Source organism: Leptodactylus fuscus, unplaced genomic scaffold (genome assembly GCF_031893055.1).
Source record: "Leptodactylus fuscus isolate aLepFus1 unplaced genomic scaffold, aLepFus1.hap2 HAP2_SCAFFOLD_171, whole genome shotgun sequence".
NCBI classification, from domain to species: Eukaryota; Metazoa; Chordata; class Amphibia; order Anura; family Leptodactylidae; genus Leptodactylus; species Leptodactylus fuscus.
This window is the reverse complement of record NW_027440193.1, coordinates 37,724-63,434: the sequence shown is the minus strand read 5'-3', so window position 1 is coordinate 63,434 and position 25,711 is coordinate 37,724. Positions and strand designations below refer to the sequence as shown.

General features: G+C 47.1%; 1 protein-coding gene across 1 annotated transcript in view; it reads left to right on the top strand.

Moving 5' to 3' along the window:
• LOC142187291 (voltage-dependent T-type calcium channel subunit alpha-1G-like) overlaps positions 1-25,711 on the top strand; it is a gene marked incomplete at its 3' end in the record, with an annotated part of 83,154 nt that overhangs the window by 37,632 nt on the left and 19,811 nt on the right. Inside the window, exons 6-12 of the mRNA XM_075261516.1 lie at positions 13,777-13,869; positions 17,879-18,677; positions 20,921-21,270; positions 21,805-21,956; positions 23,906-24,091; positions 24,366-24,480; positions 24,558-24,713. Of these exons, the coding sequence (XP_075117617.1) occupies positions 13,777-13,869; positions 17,879-18,677; positions 20,921-21,270; positions 21,805-21,956; positions 23,906-24,091; positions 24,366-24,480; positions 24,558-24,713 (1,851 nt within the window). The remainder of the gene's footprint in view (positions 1-13,776; positions 13,870-17,878; positions 18,678-20,920; positions 21,271-21,804; positions 21,957-23,905; positions 24,092-24,365; positions 24,481-24,557; positions 24,714-25,711) is intronic.

The following is a 25,711-nucleotide window of genomic DNA, read 5'->3' as shown; positions in this document are numbered from 1 at the left end:
GTAGGGAACCCTCGGCTCTCCAGCTGTTGCAAAACTACAACTCCCAGCATGCATACTGGCTCTGCTGTTCTGGGAACTCCCATGGAAGTGAATGGAGCATGCTGGGAGTTGTAGTTGCACAGCAGCTGGAGAGCCGAAGGTTCCCTACCCCTGGTATATACCGTATACATGTCCCTGTGATGTCCTGCAGGCAGTCTCTGCTGTATAACAAGGCTCTGACCACAGCAGTCTAGAAGAGTCCGCCGCTCCTCTATGTTCCTCTACATGTCGGTGTCAGGAGACAATGCTACTCACAATGCTCTTCTTGGCTGTGTCGGGGGTGGATTTTTGGCCCTGAGCCTGGCTGCCAGTGTTTGGGACGTTTCAGCTGACAGCTCTGTGATTACTCCGGTGTAAGTCTGTGCAGCTCCTGGCCGCTGCAGGTTCCCGTTGTTTCGGTTCATGGTGTCGCCCCTGATGTCCTAGGAGACTGAAGGCTGTCGGGGACTTTCTTGAGACTGTTGTAGGACGTTGTCCCTCTCTTAATAACTTCCCCTCCATTGTCTCCCTGTATTGTGCCCTGCGGTGATACCTTTATGTGTCTGTGTGTCGTATATCGCAGTCTGGGGATTTGGCTGCACCCTGCCATTGTATAATGTCCTGTGATCACAGCAGCCTCTGCACTCATAGAGCCAGGGAATCTCTGCAGCAGTGCACTACCAGGCGGTGTAATATGCAGAGAATGACGGTGACCACAGCTGTGCACTACCAGGCGGCATAATATGCAGAGAGTGACTGTGACCATAGCTGTGCACTACCAGGCGGCTGCCGGAGATGGCGGTGTAATGTGCAGAGAGTGACTGTGACCATAGCTGTGCACTACCAGGCGGCATAATATGCAGAGAATGACGGTGACCACAGCTGTGCACTACCAGGCGGTTGCAGGAGATGGCGGTGTAATGTGCAGAGAGTGACTGTGACCATAGCTGTGCACTACCAGGCGGCATAATATGCAGAGAGTGACTGTGACCATAGCTGTGCACTAACAGGTGGCTGCCGGAGATGGCGGTGTAATGTGCAGAGAGTGACTGTGACCATAGCTGTGCACTACCAGGCGGTGTAATATGCAGAGAATGACGGTGACCATAGCTGTGCACTAACAGGTGGCTGCCGGAGATGGCGGTGTAATATGCAGAGAATGACGGTGACCATAGCTGTGCACTACCAGGCGGTGTAATATGCAGAGAATGACGGTGACCACAGCTGTGCACTACCAGGCGGCATAATATGCAGAGAATGACGGTGACCACAGCTGTGCACTACCAGGCGGTTGCAGGAGATGGCGGTGTAATGTGCAGAGAGTGACTGTGACCATAGCTGTGCACTACCAGGCGGCATAATATGCAGAGAATGACGGTGACCACAGCTGTGCACTAACAGGTGGCTGCCGGAGATGGCGGTGTAATGTGCAGAGAGTGACTGTGACCATAGCTGTGCACTAACAGGTGGCTGCCGGAGATGGCGGTGTAATATGCAGAGAATGACGGTGACCATAGCTGTGCACTACCAGGCGGTGTATTATGCAGAGAATGACGGTGACCATAGCTGTACACTACCAGGCGGCGTAATATGCAGAGAGTGATGTCACCACAGCTGTGCACTACCAGGCGGTGTAATATGCAGAGAGTGATGTCACCACAGCTATGGTCACAATCAGGCGGTTGCAGGAGATGGCGGTGTAGTGTGCAGAGAGTGACTGTCACCACAATCAGGCAGTTACAGGAGATGGCGGTGTAATGTGCAGAGACTGATGTGACACAATGATAGCAGGTTCCTGTTATAGAGAGATGTGCAGGATGAGGCTCCACAAAGGTCCTGCACGGCAGAGCTCGGGGATCGGGGAAGTTTCTGTTTTCCAGTAGAATTTCTTTAATCTGATGCCGTGTGTAAGAACAAGGACTCGGGCGCCCGACAACGTCTCAGCAATCGGCGGCAGATTCTTGTATTTCGGTGTATTTTCCTGATGTAGCTGACGGCTCTCCATACAAAGCCGTCTGTGTTGTTAGGCGGTTTGTAGGTAGGAGTCTGTAATACCGTCATATGGTAAACATATAATGTACAATGTAAAGCTGAGTCATGTAAGTCTCTGCCGCCATCTAGTGTCACACTCATCAAGGCTTGGTCTTCTAGCTGGAGATTCGCAACGTTCACATTACAGATGTCAAGACATGAATGATAAAATCAGAAATATCAGAATATCAGTAGATTGTCGATAGATCGGGAGGTCCCGATGTTGTAAGATTTGATTTTGTGATGTTGTAAAGCTAATAGTGTCCTTCCTATGTAGTACAGTATAGATATATAGTGCGGTATAGATATATAGTACAGTATAGATATATAGTGCGGCATAGAAGTATAGTACAGTATAGATATATAGTGCAGCATAGATATATAGTGCAGTATATATACACTCACCGGCCACTTTATCAGGTACCCCATGCTAGTAACGGGTTGGACCCCCTTTTGCCTTCAGAACTGCCTCAATTCTTGGTGGCATAGATACAACAAGGTGCTGGAAGCATTCCTCAGAGATTTTGGTCCATATTGACATGATGGCGGCATCACACAGTTGCAGTCGCAGATTTGTCGGCTGCACATCCATGATGCGAATCTCCCGTTCCACCACATCCCAAAGATGCTCCTCTATTGGATTGAGATCTGGTGACTGTGGAGGCCATTGGAGTACAGTGAACTCATTGTCATGTTCCAGAAACCAGTCTGAGATGATTCCAGCTTTATGACATGGCATTGCATTATCCTGCTGAAAGTAGCCATCAGATGTTGGGGACATTGTGGTCATAAAGGGATGGACATGGTCAGCAACAATACTCAGGTAGGCTTTGGCGTTGCAACGATGCTCAATTGGTACCAAGGGGCCCAAAGAGTGCCAAGAAAATATTCCCCACACCATGACACCACCACCACCAGCCTGAACCGTTACCGATACAAGGCAGGATGGATCCATGCTTTCATGTTGTTGACGCCAAATTCTGACCCTACCATCCGAATGTCGCAGCAGAAATCGAGACTCATCAGACCAGGCAACGTTTTTCCAATCTTCAATTGTCCAATTTCGATGAGCTTGTGCAAATTGTAGTCTCAGTTTCCTGTTCTTAGCTGAAAGGAGTGGCCCCCGGTGTGGTCTTCTGCTGCTGTAGCCCATCTGTAGCCTCAAAGTTGGACGTACTGTGCGGCGTTCAGAGATGCTCTTCTGGCTACCTTGGGTGTAACGGGTGGCTATTTGAGTCACTGTTGCCTTTCTATCAGCTGGAACCAGTCTGGCCATTCTCCTCTGACCTCTGGCATCAACAACGCATTTCCGCCCCCCACAGAACTGCCGCTTACTGGATGTTTTTTCTTTTTCGGACCATTCTCTGTAAACCCTAGAGATGGTTGTGCGTGAAAATCCCAGTAGATCAGCAGTTTCTGAAATCCTCAGACCAGCCCTTCTGGCACCAACAACCATGCCACGTTCAAAGGCACTCAAATCACCTTTCTTCCCCCCCATACTGATGCTCGGTTTGAACTGCGGGAGATTGTCTTGACCATGTCTACATGCCGAAATGCACTGAGTTGCCGCCATGTGATTGGCTGATTAGAAATTAAGTGTTAACGAGCAGTTGGACAGGTGTACCTAATAAAGTGGCCGGTGAGTGTATATTGTACAGTATAGATATATAGTGAGGCATAGATATATAGTACAGTATAGATATATAGTGCAGCATAGATATATATTGCAGTATAGATATATAGTACAGTATAGATGTATAGTACAGTATAGATATAGATATATAGTGCGGCATAGATGTATAGTACAGTATAGATATATAGTACAGTATAGATGTATAGTGCGGCATAGATATATAGTACAGTATAGTGCGGCATAGATGTATAGTACAGTATAGATATATAGTACAGTATAGATGTATAGTGCGGCATAGATATATAGTACAGTATAGATATATAGTACAGTATAGATGTATAGTGCGGCATAGATATATAGTACAGTATAGATGTATAGTGCGGCATAGATATATAGTACAGTATAGTGCGGCATAGATGTATAGTACAGTATAGTGCGGCATAGATATATAGTACAGTATAGATATATAGTACAGTATAGATGTATAGTGCGGCATAGATATATAGTACAGTATAGATATATAGTACAGTATAGATGTATAGTGCGGCATAGATATATAGTACAGTATAGTGCGGCATAGATGTATAGTACAGTATAGATATATAGTACAGTATAGATGTATAGTGCGGCATAGATATATAGTACAGTATAGTGCGGCATAGATATATAGTACAGTATAGATATATAGTACAGTATAGATGTATAGTGCGGCATAGATATATAGTACAGTATAGTGCGGCATAGATATACAGTACAGTATAGTGCGGCATAGATATATAGTACAGTATAGATATATATTACAGTATAGATATAGATATATAGTAGCTGCCATGTAAGGATAATGTGGAGGCTCTTGTCTGTATCTCCTCTGTTCTTGTGCCATTGGTCTGTTGTCCGCCATCTTGGCTTCTTCTTTCCTGCTGATATAGTTCCCCTTATGCAACCTATTCTTCCCATGGTACCTCTGGCTCTTTACAGACAAAGGGGTGGAGTCTCATCACACTACACATTCTTTCGATTCAGTCCTATCTAAGGGAAGCAAGTGATAGACCTTTTATAGAGGAATTCTATCTAAATCTCACCAAAGTCCATTGTCTTCTTATTTGCAATTTGCAACTTCAGCCCATTTCTGTTGCCTCCTTCTTGTGGTAGGTTTCTCCCTGTCAGTGCTTACAAGAAGGAGGCAGAAGAGAGCAGTGTGATGTATACAATATCTATACAGGCACTCCATGGTGGACTATATAAGCAGGAGGCAGAAGAGAGCGGTGTGATGTATACAATATCTATACAGGCACTCCATGGTGGACTATATAAGCAGGAGGTAGAAGAGAGCGGTGTGATGTATACAATATCTATACAGGCACTCCATGGTGGACTATATAAGCAGGAGGTAGAAGAGAGCGGTGTGATGTATACAATATCTATACAGGCACTCCATGGTGGACTATATAAGCAGGAGGCAGAAGAGAGCAGTGTGATATATACAGTATCTATACAGGCACTCCATGGTGGACTATATAAGCAGGAGGCAGAAGAGAGCGGTGTGATATATACAGTATCTATACAGGCACTCCATGGTAGACTATATAAGCAGGAGGCAGAAGAGAGCGGTGTGATGTATACAATATCTATACAGGCACTCCATGGTGGACTATATAAGCAGGAGGCAGAAGAGAGCAGTGTGATGTATACAATATCTATACAGGCACTCCATGGTGGACTATATAAGCAGGAGGTAGAAGAGAGCAGTGTGATATATACAGTATCTATACAGGCACTCCATGGTGGACTATATAAGCAGGAGGCAGAAGAGAGCGGTGTGATGTATACAATATCTATACAGGTACTCCATGGTGGAGTATATAAGCAGGAGGTAGAAGAGAGCGGTGTGATGTATACAGTATCTATACAGACACTCCATGGTGGACTATATAAGCAGGAGGTAGAAGAGAGCAGTGTGATGTATACAATATCTATACAGGCACTCCATGGTGGACTATATAAGCAGGAGGCAGAAGAGAGCAGTGTGATGTATACAATATCTATACAGGCACTCCATGGTGGACTATATAAGCAGGAGGCAGAAGAGAGCAGTGTGATGTATACAATATCTATACAGGCACTCCATGGTGGAGTATATAAGCAGGAGGTAGAAGAGAGCAGTGTGATGTATACAATATCTATACAGGCACTCCATGGTGGACTATATAAGCAGGAGGCAGAAGAGAGCAGTGTGATGTATACAATATCTATACAGGCACTCCATGGTGGAGTATACAAGCAGGAGGTAGAAGAGAGCAGTGTGATGTATACAATATCTATACAGGCACTCCATGGTGGACTATATAAGCAGGAGGCAGAAGAGAGCGGTGTGATGTATACAATATCTATACAGGTACTCCATGGTGGACTATATAAGCAGGAGGTAGAAGAGAGCGGTGTGATGTATACAATATCTATACAGGCACTCCATGGTGGACTATATAAGCAGGAGGCAGAAGAGAGCGGTGTGATGTATACAGTATCTATACAGACACTCCATGGTGGACTATATAAGCAGGAGGTAGAAGAGAGCGGTGTGATGTATACAATATCTATACAGGTACTCCATGGTGGACTATATAAGCAGGAGGTAGAAGAGAGCGGTGTGATGTATACAATATCTATACAGGCACTCCATGGAGGACTATATAAGCAGGAGGTAGAAGAGAGCGGTGTGATATATACAGTATCTATACAGACACTCCATGGTGGACTATATAAGCAGGAGGTAGAAGAGAGCGGTGTGATGTATACAATATCTATACAGGCACTCCATGGTAGACTATATAAGCAGGAGGCAGAAGAGAGCGGTGTGATGTATACAATATCTATACAGGTACTCCATGGTGGACTATATAAGCAGGAGGTAGAAGAGAGCGGTGTGATGTATACAATATCTATACAGACACTCCATGGTAGACTATATAAGCAGGAGGTAGAAGAGAGCGGTGTGATGTATACAATATCTATACAGGCACTCCATGGTGGACTATATAAGCAGGAGGCAGAAGAGAGCGGTGTGATATATACAGTATCTATACAGACACTCCATGGTAGACTATATAAGCAGGAGGTAGAAGAGAGCGGTGTGATGTATACAATATCTATACAGGCACTCCATGGTGGACTATATAAGCAGGAGGCAGAAGAGAGCGGTGTGATATATACAATATCTATACAGGCACTCCATGGTGGACTATATAAGCAGGAGGTAGAAGAGAGCGGTGTGATGTATACAATATCTATACAGGCACTCCATGGTGGACTATATAAGCAGGAGGCAGAAGAGAGCGGTGTGATGTATACAATATCTATACAGGCACTCCATGGTGGACTATATAAGCAGGAGGCAGAAGAGAGCAGTGTGATGTATACAATATCTATACAGGCACTCCATGGTGGACTATATAAGCAGGAGGTAGAAGAGAGCGGTGTGATATATACAGTATCTATACAGGCACTCCATGGTAGACTATATAAGCAGGAGGTAGAAGAGAGCAGTGTGATATATACAGTATCTATACAGGCACTCCATGGTGGACTATATAAGCAGGAGGTAGAAGAGAGCAGTGTGATATATACAGTATCTATACAGGCACTCCATGGTGGACTATATAAGCAGGAGGCAGAAGAGAGCGGTGTGATGTATACAATATCTATACAGGCACTCCATGGTGGACTATATAAGCAGGAGGCAGAAGAGAGCAGTGTGATGTATACAATATCTATACAGGCACTCCATGGTGGACTATATAAGCAGGAGGCAGAAGAGAGCAGTGTGATGTATACAATATCTATACAGGCACTCCATGGTGGACTATATAAGCAGGAGGCAGAAGAGAGCGGTGTGATATATACAGTATCTATACAGGCACTCCATGGTAGACTATATAAGCAGGAGGCAGAAGAGAGCGGTGTGATATATACAGTATCTATACAGGCACTCCATGGTAGACTATATAAGCAGGAGGCAGAAGAGAGCGGTGTGATGTTTACAATATCTATACAGGCACTCCATGGTAGACTATATAAGCAGGAGGTAGAAGAGAGCGGTGTGATATATACAATATCTATACAGGCACTCCATGGTAGACTATATAAGCAGGAGGTAGAAGAGAGCGGTGTGATGTATACAGTATCTATACAGGCACTCCATGGTAGACTATATAAGCAGGAGGTAGAAGAGAGCAGTGTGATGTATACAATATCTATACAGGCACTCCATGGTAGACTATATAAGCAGGAGGCAGAAGAGAGCGGTGTGATGTATACAGTATCTATACAGGCACTCCATGGTAGACTATATAAGCAGGAGGCAGAAGAGAGCGGTGTGATATATACAATATCTATACAGGCACTCTATGGTGGACTATATAAGCAGGAGGCAGAAGAGAGCAGTGTGATGTATACAATATCTATACAGGCACTCCATGGTAGACTATATAAGCAGGAGGCAGAAGAGAGCAGTGTGATGTATACAATATCTATACAGGCACTCCATGGTAGACTATATAAGCAGGAGGCAGAAGAGAGCAGTGTGATGTATACAGTATCTATACAGGCACTCCATGGTAGACTATATAAGCAGGAGGCAGAAGAGAGCGGTGTGATATATACAATATCTATACAGGCACTCTATGGTGGACTATATAAGCAGGAGGCAGAAGAGAGCAGTGTGATGTATACAATATCTATACAGGCACTCCATGGTAGACTATATAAGCAGGAGGCAGAAGAGAGCAGTGTGATGTATACAATATCTATACAGGCACTCCATGGTGGACTATATAAGCAGGAGGCAGAAGAGAGCGGTGTGATGTATACAATATCTATACAGGCACTCCATGGTGGACTATATAAGCAGGAGGCAGAAGAGAGCAGTGTGATGTATACAATATCTATACAGGCACTCCATGGTAGACTATATAAGCAGGAGGCAGAAGAGAGCAGTGTGATGTATACAATATCTATACAGGCACTCCATGGTAGACTATATAAGCAGGAGGCAGAAGAGAGCAGTGTGATGTATACAATATCTATACAGGCACTCCATGGTAGACTATATAAGCAGGAGGCAGAAGAGAGCGGTGTGATGTATACAGTATCTATACAGGCACTCCATGGTAGACTATATAAGCAGGAGGCAGAAGAGAGCGGTGTGATATATACAATATCTATACAGGCACTCTATGGTGGACTATATAAGCAGGAGGCAGAAGAGAGCAGTGTGATGTATACAATATCTATACAGGCACTCCATGGTAGACTATATAAGCAGGAGGCAGAAGAGAGCAGTGTGATGTATACAATATCTATACAGGCACTCCATGGTGGACTATATAAGCAGGAGGCAGAAGAGAGCGGTGTGATGTATACAATATCTATACAGGCACTCCATGGTGGACTATATAAGCAGGAGGCAGAAGAGAGCGGTGTGATATATACAATATCTATACAGGTACTCCATGGTGGACTATATAAGCAGGAGGCAGAAGAGAGCGGTGTGATATATACAATATCTATACAGGCACTCCATGGTGGACTATATAAGCAGGAGGTAGAAGAGAGCGGTGTGATGTATACAATATCTATACAGGCACTCCATGGTGGACTATATAAGCAGGAGGCAGAAGAGAGTGGTGTGATGTATACAGTATCTATACAGGCACTCCATGGTGGACTATATAAGCAGGAGGTAGAAGAGAGCGGTGTGATGTATACAATATCTATACAGGCACTCCATGGTGGACTATATAAGCAGGAGGCAGAAGAGAGCAGTGTGATGTATACAATATCTATACAGACACTCCATGGTGGACTATATAAGCAGGAGGTAGAAGAGAGCAGTGTGATGTATACAATATCTATACAGGCACTCCATGGTGGACTATATAAGCAGGAGGTAGAAGAGAGCGGTGTGATGTATACAATATCTATACAGGCACTCCATGGTAGACTATATAAGCAGGAGGTAGAAGAGAGCGGTGTGATGTATACAATATCTATACAGGTACTCCATGGTGGACTATATAAGCAGGAGGCAGAAGAGAGCGGTGTGATGTATACAATATCTATACAGGCACTCCATGGTGGACTATATAAGCAGGAGGTAGAAGAGAGCGGTGTGATATATACAGTATCTATACAGGCACTCCATGGTGGACTATATAAGCAGGAGGCAGAAGAGAGCAGTGTGATGTATACAATATCTATACAGGCACTCCATGGTAGACTATATAAGCAGGAGGCAGAAGAGAGCAGTGTGATGTATACAATATCTATACAGGCACTCCTTGGTGGACTATATAAGCAGGAGGTAGAAGAGAGCGGTGTGATGTATACAATATCTATACAGGTACTCCATGGTGGACTATATAAGCAGGAGGCAGAAGAGAGCGGTGTGATATATACAGTATCTATACAGGCACTCCATGGTGGACTATATAAGCAGGAGGCAGAAGAGAGCAGTGTGATGTATACAATATCTATACAGACACTCCATGGTGGACTATATAAGCAGGAGGTAGAAGAGAGTGGTGTGATATATACAATATCTATACAGGCACTCCATGGTGGACTATATAAGCAGGAGGCAGAAGAGAGCGGTGTGATGTATACAATATCTATACAGGCACTCCATGGTGGAGTATATAAGCAGGAGGCAGAAGAGAGCGGTGTGATGTATACAATATCTATACAGGCACTCCATGGTGGACTATATAAGCAGGAGGTAGAAGAGAGCGGTGTGATGTATACAATATCTATACAGGCACTCCATGGTGGACTATATAAGCAGGAGGTAGAAGAGAGTGGTGTGATATATACAATATCTATACAGGCACTCCATGGTAGACTATATAAGCAGGAGGTAGAAGAGAGTGGTGTGATGTATACAATATCTATACAGGCACTCCATGGTGGACTATATAAGCAGGAGGCAGAAGAGAGCAGTGTGATGTATACAATATCTATACAGGTACTCCATGGTGGACTATATAAGCAGGAGGCAGAAGAGAGCAGTGTGATGTATACAATATCTATACAGACACTCCATGGTGGACTATATAAGCAGGAGGTAGAAGAGAGCGGTGTGATGTATACAATATCTATACAGGCACTCCATGGTGGACTATATAAGCAGGAGGCAGAAGAGAGCAGTGTGATGTATACAATATCTATACAGGTACTCCATGGTGGACTATATAAGCAGGAGGTAGAAGAGAGCGGTGTGATATATACAATATCTATACAGGCACTCCATGGTAGACTATATAAGCAGGAGGTAGAAGAGAGCGGTGTGATATATACAGTATCTATACAGGCACTCCATGGTGGACTATATAAGCAGGAGGCAGAAGAGAGCGGTGTGATGTATACAATATCTATACAGGCACTCCATGGTGGACTATATAAGCAGGAGGCAGAAGAGAGCGGTGTGATGTATACAATATCTATACAGGCACTCCATGGTGGACTATATAAGCAGGAGGCAGAAGAGAGCGGTGTGATGTATACAATATCTATACAGGCACTCCATGGTAGACTATATAAGCAGGAGGTAGAAGAGAGTGGTGTGATGTATACAATATCTATACAGGCACTCCATGGTGGACTATATAAGCAGGAGGTAGAAGAGAGTGGTGTGATATATACAATATCTATACAGGTACTCCATGGTGGACTATATAAGCAGGAGGCAGAAGAGAGCAGTGTGATGTATACAATATCTATACAGGTACTCCATGGTGGACTATATAAGCAGGAGGTAGAAGAGAGCGGTGTGATATATACAATATCTATACAGGCACTCCATGGTAGACTATATAAGCAGGAGGTAGAAGAGAGCGGTGTGATATATACAGTATCTATACAGGCACTCCATGGTGGACTATATAAGCAGGAGGCAGAAGAGAGCGGTGTGATGTATACAGTATCTATACAGGCACTCCATGGTGGACTATATAAGCAGGAGGTAGAAGAGAGTGGTGTGATGTATACAATATCTATACAGGCACTCCATGGTAGACTATATAAGCAGGAGGTAGAAGAGAGTGGTGTGATGTATACAATATCTATACAGGCACTCCATGGTGGACTATATAAGCAGGAGGCAGAAGAGAGCGGTGTGATATATACAATATCTATACAGGCACTCCATGGTGGACTATATAAGCAGGAGGTAGAAGAGAGCGGTGTGATATATACAGTATCTATACAGGCACTCCATGGTGGACTATATAAGCAGGAGGTAGAAGAGAGCGGTGTGATGTATACAGTATCTATACAGGCACTCCATGGTGGACTATATAAGCAGGAGGTAGAAGAGAGTGGTGTGATGTATACAATATCTATACAGGCACTCCATGGTGGACTATATAAGCAGGAGGCAGAAGAGAGCAGTGTGATGTATACAATATCTATACAGGCACTCCATGGTGGACTATATAAGCAGGAGGCAGAAGAGAGCGGTGTGATATATACAGTATCTATACAGGCACTCCATGGTGGACTATATAAGCAGGAGGTAGAAGAGAGTGGTGTGATGTATACAATATCTATACAGGCACTCCATGGTGGACTATATAAGCAGGAGGTAGAAGAGAGCGGTGTGATGTATACAATATCTATACAGGCACTCCATGGTGGAGTATATAAGCAGGAGGCAGAAGAGAGCGGTGTGATGTATACAATATCTATACAGGCACTCCATGGTAGACTATATAAGCAGGAGGCAGAAGAGAGCGGTGTGATGTATACAATATCTATACAGGTACTCCATGGTGGACTATATAAGCAGGAGGCAGAAGAGAGCAGTGTGATGTATACAATATCTATACAGGTACTCCATGGTGGACTATATAAGCAGGAGGTAGAAGAGAGCGGTGTGATGTATACAATATCTATACAGGCACTCCATGGTGGACTATATAAGCAGGAGGTAGAAGAGAGCAGTGTGATGTATACAATATCTATACAGGCACTCCATGGTGGACTATATAAGCAGGAGGTAGAAGAGAGCGGTGTGATGTATACAATATCTATACAGGCACTCCATGGTGGACTATATAAGCAGGAGGCAGAAGAGAGCAGTGTGATGTATACAATATCTATACAGGCACTCCATGGTGGACTATATAAGCAGGAGGCAGAAGAGAGCGGTGTGATATATACAGTATCTATACAGGCACTCCATGGTGGACTATATAAGCAGGAGGTAGAAGAGAGTGGTGTGATGTATACAATATCTATACAGGCACTCCATGGTGGACTATATAAGCAGGAGGTAGAAGAGAGCGGTGTGATGTATACAATATCTATACAGGCACTCCATGGTGGACTATATAAGCAGGAGGCAGAAGAGAGCGGTGTGATGTATACAGTATCTATACAGGCACTCCATGGTGGACTATATAAGCAGGAGGTAGAAGAGAGCGGTGTGATGTATACAATATCTATACAGGCACTCCATGGTGGACTATATAAGCAGGAGGCAGAAGAGAGCGGTGTGATGTATACAATATCTATACAGGCACTCCATGGTGGACTATATAAGCAGGAGGTAGAAGAGAGCAGTGTGATGTATACAATATCTATACAGGCACTCCATGGTGGACTATATAAGCAGGAGGTAGAAGAGAGTGGTGTGATGTATACAATATCTATACAGGCACTCCATGGTGGACTATATAAGCAGGAGGTAGAAGAGAGCAGTGTGATGTATACAATATCTATACAGGCACTCCATGATGGATCTTCTATCTTCTTCAGGCTTGGCTTTCTTTGTAGTGACTGCTTAGAACGGCTGATCGGTGGCGGCCCCTACTAATTGACCACCACCAATCTGATATGGATGACCTATGGCCAGGTCTGGACGGATATCCTCTTACAGGAGCAGTATATAGGGCAGTGCTGGCTCTACGGTGACTTGGCGATGTCCTATGTTCTATTTGGTTAGGTTTGCCATGTAGTCTCTGATCACCCACATACATGTACCCTACACGTCATAGACCCCCTCCCCCCCATATTAATGGCTCCTCTCTCTTTGTTTGCAGGTGATTACTCTGGAGGGTTGGGTGGACATCATGTATTTTGTCATGGATGCTCACTCCTTCTACAACTTTATCTACTTTATTCTTCTAATTATAGTAAGTTTATTGGTTTTTATACATTTATTGAATGTTCTTTCTACACAATATAATGCTCGTGTTTGGGAGACCTTAAAGGGACGGGCCCAAAGTCTCCTTCTATTTAATGTCTATGGGACTGGTGACGATTTGCTTTTCTCAACCATCAGGTCCATAGACTTTTGGTGACACCTCGGAGGGTCTGTAGCTCCATTCAGCTTAGAAACCCCCTGTTCTGAAGATTGGTGGAGTCCAGTAGTGGGGCCCCCATGACATGTTGGGCTGAGGTTCCAGGGGCCACCAGATTTTTTTTTTTTATATATTTTTTTTTTTTTGGCACCACCTGTATGATAGTACTGAGAACAGGATCCTACTAAGCCTATGTAGTGCTGAGTCCTTACACCATTGGCTTGTGTCCTTATAGGACCTACAATGAAGACGTCGCCTCCAGCCATCCACATCTGGGTCATCGGGCTCCATTATTCTAGGTCTATATTACTTCCCAATTACATGATGTTTACCTATCCGTCATCCAGGGTATAAATGCACATAGACACACAGGACGGAGGTCTTACAGAATATCTTCTGGGTCTGAGGACATTCGTAGGCTCATTAGACACATCCACATAGTTGAGGCTTCGGGACATGTTTCGTTCATTGCCTGAGTCTCTTCTTTTGTTTCCCTATTAATCCTAATGAAGTCGTGCTCCGGCTCCGGACATACTTGTGTAACATGGATGGTCATAAATCTAGAGCATGCCGAAAAAAAATCAGATCCCACACAGATCCCTGAAGCCCACTGCCGAGTCTTGGCTTGGTCGTATGTAGAGCGTCCAAGGGTTGTCTCATCCCTGTTTATATTCCCTACTAAGGCCTATGGATGTTGTAGAGCGGGGTTTCCCTCTTAGGAGGTCACAGCGGCAGGGGTGTCCCACCTCAGGACCAACAATGGAAGGCTACCACCCATTGTCACTATAGTAAATACAAGTCCCGGCTCAGTCCTGTTATAAAGCTCCATACGGGGGTCCTAGTAATGGCTGACTTACCGGGGGCTGCAGTCATGTGAGGGTCCGAGCGGAACATTAATAGTGACATTTATAAAGTCTACACCAAGGATTGTTTGTGGGAAACAAGACCCCAGACCAGACCTCTAATATTCATCAGACCCCAGACCAGACCCCTAAACTAATACAGACCCCAGACCAGACCCCGAAACTAATACAGACCCCAGACCAGACCCCTAAACTAATACAGACCCCAGACCAGACCTCTAAACTAATACAGACCCCAGACCAGACCTCTAAACTAATACAGACCTCTAAACTAATACAGACCCCAGACCAGACCTCTAAACTAATACAGACCCCAGACCAGTCCTCTAAACTAATACAGACCCCTAAACTAATACAGACCCCAGACCAGACCTCTAAACTAATACAGACCCCAGACCAGTCCTCTAATCTAATACAGACCCCAGACCAGACCCCTAAACTAATACAGACCCCAGACCAGACCTCTAATATTCATCAGACCCCAGACCAGACCCCTAAACTAATACAGACCCCAGACCAGACCCCGAAACTAATACAGACCCCAGACCAGACCCCTAAACTAATACAGACCCCAGACCAGACCTCTAAACTAATACAGACCCCAGACCAGACCTCTAAACTAATACAGACCTCTAAACTAATACAGACCCCAGACCAGACCTCTAAACTAATACAGACCCCAGACCAGTCCTCTAAACTAATACAGACCCCTAAACTAATACAGACCCCAGACCAGACCTCTAAACTAATACAGACCCCAGACCAGTCCTCTAATCTAATACAGACCCCAGACCAGACCCCTAAACTAATACAGACCCCAGACCAGACCTCTAATATTCATCAGACCCCAGACCAGACCCCTAAACTAATACAGACCCCAGACCAGACCCCGAAACTAATACAGACCCCAGACCAGATCTCTAATATTCATCAGACCCCAGACCAGACCCCTAAACTAATACAGACCCCAGACCAGACCTCTAAACTAATACAGACCCCAGACCAGACCTCTAAACTAATACAGACCCCAGACCAGACCCCTAATATTCATCAGACCCCAGACCAGATCTCTAATATTCATCAGACCCCAGACCAGACCCCTAAACTAATACAGAACCCAGACCAGACCTCTAAACTAATACAGACCCCAGACCAGTCCTCTAAACTAATACAGACCCCAGACCAGAGCCCTAAACTAATACAGACCCCAGACCAGACCTCTAAACTAATAAAGACCCCAGACCAGACCCCTAAACTAATACAGACCCCAGACCGGACCCCTAAACTAATACAGACCCCAGACCAGACCCCTAAACTAATACAGACCCCAGACCAGACCTCTAAACTAATACAGACCCCAGACCAGATCCCTAAACTAATACAGACCCCAGACCAGACCCCTAAACTAATACAGACCCCAGACCAGACCTCTAAACTAATACAGACCCCAGACCAGATCCCTAAACTAATACAGACCCCAGACCAGACCCCTAAACTAATACAGACCCCAGACCAGAACCCTAAACTAATACAGACCCCAGACCGGACCCCTAAACTAATACAGACCCCAGACCTGACCCCTAAACTAATACAGACCCCAGACCAGACCCCTAAACTAATACAGACCCCAGACCAGACCCCTAAACTAATACAGACCCCAGACCAGACCCCTAAACTAATACAGACCCCAGACCAGACCCCTAAACTAATACAGACCCCAGACCAGACCCCTAAACTAATACAGACCCCAGACCAGACCCCTAAACTAATACAGACCCCAGACCAGACCCCTAAACTAATACAGACCCCAGACCAGACCTCTAAACTAATACAGACCCCAGACCAGACCCCTAAACTAATACAGACCCCAGACCCCTAAACTAATACAGACCCCAGACCAGACCTCTAAACTAATACAGACCCCAGACCAGACCTCTAAACTAATACAGACCCCAGACCAGAGCCCTAAACTAATACAGACCCCAGACCGGACCTCTAAACTAATACAGACCCCAGACCAGACCCCTAAACTAATACAGACCCCAGACCAGACCCCTAAACTAATACAGACCCCAGACCAGACCCCTAAACTAATACAGACCCCAGACCAGAGCCCTAAACTAATACAGACCCCAGACCGGACCTCTAAACTAATACAGACCCCAGACCAGACCCCTAAACTAATACAGACCCCAGACCAGACCCCTAAACTAATACAGACCCCAGACCAGACCTCTAAACTAATACAGACCCCAGACCAGACCCCTAAACTAATACAGACCCCAGACCAGACCCCTAAACTAATACAGACCCCAGACCAGACCCCTAAACTAATACAGACCCCAGACCAGACCCCTAAACTAATACAGACCCCAGACCAGAGCCCTAAACTAATACAGACCCCAGACCGGACCTCTAAACTAATACAGACCCCAGACCAGACCCCTAAACTAATACAGACCCCAGACCAGACCCCTAAACTAATACAGACCCCAGACCAGACCTCTAAACTAATACAGACCCCAGACCAGACCCCTAAACTAATACAGACCCCAGACCAGACCTCTAATATTCATCAGACCCCAGACCAGACCCCTAAACTTTCCTTCCAAGTTCCGGGTCACATTTGGTCCTGGTCTTGGCCAGCATCAGCATTGCCCCGCTGGTAGCTCCTGATCATATCTATGGGATTCAGACAGCTGGTGCCCTGGAGCAGATTCGGACCATGGTCTTCCAGTTTAGCTCCTGGCTCTGTATCACTAATTGTCATATTGGGGAGTTTAGTGAAGACAGCCCGGGTCCTGGTCATCAACCAGGGAAGCCATGACAGATTTTCCGGTCTTCTTAGTCCAGGTATCAGAAAATTGTTCCAGGTCAGACGACTTATTGTGAAATTTCCGTTTCGATTGTTCTTGAGTATACCGTTCTCCTTCCTGACTTGCTTGTACTAATCTTAGAACTACTTCGAATTTCTTTAGATTGGATCATTTTTCATGATCAACCTTTGTCTAGTGGTCATAGCTACTCAGTTTTCTGAAACTAAGCAGCGGGAGAGCCAACTTATGAAGGAGCAGCGAGTCCGCTTTCTTTCCAATGCCAGCACCTTGGCCAGCTTCTCTGAGCCTGGCAGCTGTTACGATGAGCTTCTCAAGTATTTGGTGTATGTGACTCGGAAGGCGAGCAAGAGGCTCGTCCAGCTCTACCGAGCCGCCGTCTTTAAACTTGGTTTCACGTCTAGTCCTGCAGTGAAGACCAACCATGAAAAGCCAAACCGCAAGCATAGGAGAAGAAAGTCTTCAGTGCACCATCTAATCCATCATCATCACCATCATCATCACCATTATCACCTGGGAAATGGCAGCCTACGAGCGCCCCAGGCCAGCCCCGAGCTCAGCGAAGTGGAAACCAATTCTCCTCATAATGGAACTAGACTGATGCTCTCCTTCTCCGGGGCTCCGACCTCGCCCATCGCTGCTTCGGCCTCTAACACGCAATCCATTCACAGCATCTACCATGCCGACTGCCATCTTGAACCTGTGCATTGCGTGCCCGCCTTTGCCCAGCCTGGTACAGTGGTGCCACATACGGAGGTTGTACAATCGAGTATTGTAGGAAATAAAAACTATCCTACCGTACACCCGAGCGTCTCGCCAGAGCTGCAGAAGAAACCTGAGCAAGGGGACGTTTCCGAAAGCCTCGTGATCACCAGCGACCCCAGCCTTTACACAGGGCCCATGTACAGCTCCATGAACCGGCTGCTGGAGACGCAGAGTACAGGTACGCCCGCCATCTGGCATGGTGCTCTATGGCTGTTGTGTGTTTGGATTCTGATGACGTCGTATTGTCTGTCCGTCCATCTGTCTGAATGTCGGCGAATGCTCTGTGTGGCGATAATCCGTAAAGCTGGTAACTGGTGGACCTTGCTGTGCCGCACCTTATAGGTGATTGGTGCTCTCTTGTTTGATGCTTGCCAGGTTTTGCCACGAGAGAGCGTCATGTTCTGTCTCAGCCGGAGTTAGTTAAACGTCCCGAGCATGCGAGCAGGCGAGTGATTATTATTACATCTATTATATCATTGTATTCACAGCTAGGACATCCTGCACTATGAAGGAAAGCGGTTTGCTGGAGAGCCCAGGGTGGTCCGGCCCTCGGTGTATGGACGCATGTAGGCATGCAGGCATGCTTCGCTTTGGCATAGACTTAGCAATATATACTCTCCCCAAATACGCAGTCCAGTGGGGATTGTATGTCCCTGCATGTTATCAGAGAGCTGGTAATGGTGGAGATCTCCATAGGCGTCAGGGGGTTGTCCACAGCATAGGTGATAGGTGTATGGTTACTGGGAGTCAACGAGAGTCAACCTATGGTTATAGTCAACGACCATGAGAATGGGGGTCCCAAAGTGTGTAAATAGGGTGGTAATGGGCTCCACGCCATCTGTGGTACTGATGGAGCAATCGCTACCGCCATCTAACTGATAGACGTGCATTCACACAAGGCATTTATAGAATAGGCTATCAGTATCAGACTACTATGGACCAACTATTGGCTGCCAAGTGGGACCTTACCCATATAGGAAGCTTATAGGGACATATAGACTTCTGAGCATTACCTGATTGGTCTGCATATAACTATATTCAATGGTATACCCATTAAAGGGGTTGGAGTGAGTGGGTAACATGGAGATCAGTGGGCGTCAGACCCCGGGGGCTTTGGCCAGTTGTAGTGGTCGGGCAGCGGGCCACGTACCGTGCTCCAGTGTTAATAAGTGGTACCTTATAGATCCTTATATCAAATAGAAGAGCCGTAAAGAGGAACATGGAGACCGTTCATAAACTCCATCGGGAACCTGACGCCATAAAGCCGGCCGTGCTGGGGGTGTGGGACGTCACTGTATAGAGAGGGGTCCTTGTCCGGTCACAGAATCAGTCAGTAGTAGTAGTGTGTACTGTGTAGTAGATGGACGCGTGTCCTCATACACGGCATTGACTCCCAGCTGGGTGAGATCTCCAGTGTTATAGTCACAGCTAGAACCTCGGCTTTAATACGGTCTCAGAACGGCTGTTCTAGGTGGTGTAAATCCCGAGATACAGCCATATGGAGCGACTGCGGTCCAGCCTCTGCTCTGCCAGGGCGAGTCAGTCATTCATTGTCACCCGACAAGCCGTCCTGATGGTGAAAATCTTCCATCGTCATCGTCACCCTCTGTCCACGTTCCATGTTTACACTTCTACACGTTCCATCTTCATCTGAAATGATATATTCTTAAAGGGATCATCTGGGAGTCCTAAAATGTGTCCGGACTTCCCTGCACTGGATCTGCTTTATTACTAATAAACATCCTGGCCCCCAGAGCCCGGATTATTCTCTTGCAGGGGGCATTTGGTGAGGACTCTCATACCTCCCCCCTACAGCCGCTCCGACTGTCTCTGACCTCACCAGACCACAGGTCCATGAGAGAAATGGAGTCGGCCATCAGCAGAGGTGCAGGAGATTCGGCCTCCCCCACTGCCCCCTGCAAAAGTGATGACCAGGACTCTGGGGGACCTGGATCACCTAATGACGGCCAAGCTGTAGGGGATGTAACACTCCGCTGACGTAGACTCAGGCCAAGCCAAGTGTGCATGTATATACGGAGCTTCGGCACTTGGCCGTTGACCTAACCAGCCCCCTTTAAGCCCCCTTTATGGCTTGGTGCCCCCCAGTTCTGGATCCATCACATGACATATACTCGCTGATGGCGGCTCCCAGCAGATGTGGGGGTGACCCTGGTGTAGGGGGTTAGGTATATATAAGATCCATAACGTTCCTGTAATATAGGGCCACACTACGATGTGATGTAGGGCCCCGATATGCGGTATCATGTATGGACGGCGCCGCTTTACAGTGTTGAGTCTTTCCTTTGCTTTGCTGTGACTGTCAGGGGTCCTTATACTGCCGTACGTGAGCTGCATGTGCAACTAGAAGTCACTCGCTCGAAACCTTTGCCGAGTTCTTTTTATCTCTTCTTATGACTTTAGGGATCTGCAAAGGATCCTGCAAAATCTCGGTCCAAGCGGCGAGTCCTGAGATCGAATCCCTAGAGCCGGAATTATGTTCTCACTGCAAAGAGCCCGAACCCCCTGACAACGAGGACCTGGAGTCCGACAGCGACGTCGCCTACGAGTTCTCTCAAGACACTCAGTGCAATGAGAAAATGGAGCAGAAAAAGGGGAAGACGGTCGCCAAGAACCCCAGCAAGCTGATGAGGGCCTGGAAGATGGTGTGCGAGACCTTCAGGAAGATCGTAGACAGCAAGTACTTTGGCCGAGGGATCATGATCGCAATCCTGATAAATACCCTGAGCATGGGCATTGAGTATCACGAACAGGTACGGGCATGTGTAGCAGACACTTAAAGGGGATGTCCTCCAGAAACCATAGGAAACGGATGACTCCCAGGAGCCCGAGAGATCACAGGGGTCCCCATGTGTGACTGCAGTGCGGCTGCGCAGGATTCCCTGGAGAGGTGACGGAGCACTGCACCTCTATGATGGCCATGGGGTAGTTCCTGTGATCGCTGGGGGTCCCCATGTGTGACTGCAGTGCGGCTGCGCAGGATTCCCTGGAGAGGTGACGGAGCACTGCACCTCTATGATGGCCATGGGGTAGTTCCTGTGATCGCTGGGGGTCCCCATGTGTGACTGCAGTGCGGCTGCGCAGGATTCCCTGGAGAGGAGCCGGAGCACTGCATCTCTATGATGGCCATGGGGTAGTTCCTGTGATCGCTGGGGGTCCTGGACTCTTATCCCCTGTCCTATATATATATGTATATGTGCTGTAGAGCTCCCGGAGCAGCCGCTCGTCTCAGTGTTGGGTTTTCCTCCATTTTGTCCTCACTAATGTATGAACCTCTTTCCCGGCAGCCAGAAGAGCTGACCAACGCCCTGGAGATCAGTAACATCGTCTTCACCAGCCTCTTCGCCCTGGAGATGGTGCTGAAGCTCTTGGTGTACGGCCCATTCGGATACATTAAGAACCCCTATAATATATTCGATGGGATCATCGTCATCATCAGGTGATTCTGCTTTACCCAATTTAATGAATAGTGTCTATCTTAAAGGGATCCTCTCCCAGGGTCACATGGTCACTAACCCACCAGCACGGCGTCAGACGCCTAGGGCCCACCATTAAAGCTGCTACATGCAAACACTACCTGATACCCATTAGTAAATTCCGAAAACTGCGCCTGCGCCCACTGGACAGTGACATATTCCCTTACTAAATAACGCTTTCCTTAAAGGGATCCTATCATTAAAACACAATTTCTTGTGACGAATACATAGGAGTAGCCTTAAGGAAAGCCCCTTCTACTCCTACCTTTCGTTGTCTTCTCCGCTGCTGTTCAGTAAAAATCCCAGTTTTCGTTGGTATGCAAATGACTTCTCTCGCAGCACTGGGGGCGGGCCCCAGCACTCAAACAGCACTGGGGGCGGGCCCCAATGCTGCCAGAGAACTCTCCAGCGCCGCCTCCATCTTCTTCAGGAATGACTTCTCTGCACGTCTTCTTCCGGTGGTGGGGATGAAACTTCTAGGCCTTGGGCAGAACCGACTGTGCATGCCTGCTGGCTACAAGAAAATGGCCGCTTACTTACTGTGTAGTAACACTGTGTGCCTAGAAGTTTCACCCCCACCGCCGGAAGAAGACGCGCAGAGAGGTCGTTCCTTAAGAAGATGGAAGTGGCGCTGGAGAGTTCTCTGGCAGCATTGGGGCCGCCCCCGGTGCTGTTTGAGTTTTGGGGCCCGCCCCTAGTGCTGCGAGAGAACTCATTTGCATACCAACAAAAACCAGGATTTCTACTGAACGGCGGCACGGAGAAGACATCTAAGGGTAGGAGAAGAAGGGGCTTTCTTAAGGCTAATCCTACGTGTTGGTCACAGAATATTGTGTTGTAATGATAGGATCCCTTTAAGCATAAATTGGATCACAAGCCTATAAGTGGCGGCCAAGCGCGTGCACCAAGGCCGTATTCACACGGTGCACTCAGAGGTTGTCATCCTCATCATAGTAGTCGGACCCCTGGTGAGCGGACACTCATCCCCTGTTACTATATTCTTACTATCAGTCAGTGACTAGTGCGGGGAACGTGTAAGATTAGGGACCGGCCATCACAGAGACGGCTAGAACTTACCAGCCCGGCGATCACCGAGCAGGTGCCAGGATGGAAGATATGGCTGAATAATACCGTAATACTATCTGGTACATGGGGTAGGGTTGTGTATATACAGTATATATAATGAGGTCATTATTCATGTGCTGGGGGATGGGCTCTGCGTCTGCCATGACACCTGGTGTAAAGGATTAGGCCGGGATCGGGGTCACTAGGACGGGCTCATTAGTAGAAGGCTCCGCTATTCGCGCTCTCACTTACCGGCAGGTGCCGAGTCTTTCTTACTCCCGAGTGCGCCCGTCTCCCAGGTGGTAGGGGGCCCATTACAGATTCTGCAGCGGGGCCCGGGAGCTTTGAGTTGACGCCACCCATTGGTCAGTTTATAACAGACGTTACTCAGATGCGAATCACGTGGACAGACGTAAAGATGGAGCCGGTGACTTGTACTGAGCCGGCCAGACCTAAACACAGCCAGAAATCGGTCATGTGGTGCCCAAACCCCGAACATGTGACTGGGGCCTGGGGGATGGGGCTCCGTAACACAGGCTGGGGCCCCGAGCAGTACAAAGGGCCCTCGGGCTGTCCAAGTGTCGCCCATAGTGTGAATAAGCCCCGATGGTCCCTGTGTCACTTGTATTATATATGAGCAGATACAGCCTCACGTTACGTGACACCCGGATATATTGGGGGAGGGGGGTCTCAGCCATGTCATGGAGCAGCCGGGCTGGCGATTGACCCTGATTGGTCAGTATTGGGATCCGGTGATTCCGGGGCCGGGGTTTATCTCCCGCAGGCCGTTAACACGAATATCCGGAACGTGTAGAATGTTGTATGTGACGTCTTCTTATCTGCGCAGCGTCTGGGAGATCATCGGACAACAGGGCGGCGGCCTCTCCGTGCTCAGAACCTTCCGTCTCATGAGGGTCTTGAAGTTGGTTCGCTTCATGCCGGCCCTGCAGCGACAGCTGGTGGTGCTGATGAAGACGATGGACAACGTGGCGACGTTCTGCATGCTGCTGATGCTCTTTATCTTCATATTCAGGTAGGTTTATGGGGGAGGTTTATTGCGCCTTGTTCTGTAGGATGGAAAGACTTGCACATGTTTGTTCCTATTGGGCAGATTTGTGTCTTCCACTATTGTGCGGGCCCTGCTACGTCCCTAGAAGGATTGGTGCGGTGCCAGTGCTCGGGGGACTTCACACCATCCCCCCGTCACTTAGTATATTTTCTATATATTCCTTGGTTATCTCGGCTGTAACGTCAGTGGAGAGTTGCGATGTTCTGCAGAGTGACCCCCTTGTTTTTGGTGTTTGCAGCATTTTAGGAATGCATCTCTTTGGCTGCAAATTTGCATCGGAGAAGGACGGGGACACGCTGCCCGATAGGAAGAACTTTGACTCCCTGCTCTGGGCCACGGTGACCGTCTTCCAGGTATGAGGCGCTTGCCGTGTAACGTCCCTCCATTGTTCCGCTTGTCCCGATTCTATTCTTTCCATTGGTCGTTGTAGATCCTAACGCAGGAAGACTGGAATAAAGTCCTGTACAATGGGATGGCCTCCACGTCGTCGTGGGCCGCACTTTACTTCATCGCACTCATGACCTTCGGGAACTACGTCCTGTTCAACCTGCTGGTGGCCATTCTGGTGGAAGGATTTCAGACCGAGGTAACTCCTCCTGGCAGGTCGTCTTGTAGGAGGCCGAAGTCCGATACAAAGGGGCTAAAGGTCTAATGATGGGGTGTCATCTCCGCAGGGGGGGCCGAGGGGGCAGCTTTATAATAGAAGACACCCCTAGTATTGATGGTAAGCGGGGCCCCATTTGGCCAGTGATTGGCGGCAGTGGTCACATGGGTAGTCGGAGTTGTCAGTGCGGCAGTAGAGGCCAGAGCAGGGGGGTCTCTATATGGCGGCAGGTTTCCCCCCTTGACACCCCTTTGACATTGGGTTATCAGGACCACCTTGTAGGACGCGACACGCTGATGGTCTGAACGATCTGCTCGGCTACCGGCCTGGAGACTTGGACTTCTTGTCCCGGACCCCTGAAGATGACATAGAGACCATAGAATGGGTGCAGGCGGTGCCCAGGCCGCCCCACTGGGTTGTCCTCTCCAGGGTCTCAGTGCAATCAGGATGAATCGCACGCCACTACACAATCATATGGACCCGACCGCCATCTTGTTTATTGTCTCATTGCTTTATAACCATGTTAGGTGTCTATTCATTGTTATTTATCTCTGACGCTGATACTGTAGGGGAATAATCCCAAATCTCTCATCTGCCACCCAGGGCTCTCTGGGGTTTGGGAGTTTTATTCACTCGCAGTCTGAACACTAACAAAAGGAAAAATGGCCGAAGCGTGATGGAAGATAAAAGTCAACTTTATTGGTAAATGACAGTAAAACTGAACATCTATGATGTCACAGACTTCTATGATGTCACAGACTTCTATGATGTCACAGACTTCTATGATGTCACAGACTTCTATGATGTCACAACCCTATAAGTAGCTGTATCAGTCCTAGGATCCCGTGTCGTCTGTCTCTGTATTAGGACCGAGATCCTGCACCGCCACATAGACATCCTGTATCATGGCCCTGCAAAGAGATGACTGGCGGCGTAAGAAACCTACAAGACGAGAGCAGTGCAGAGATGTCAGCTGTTAT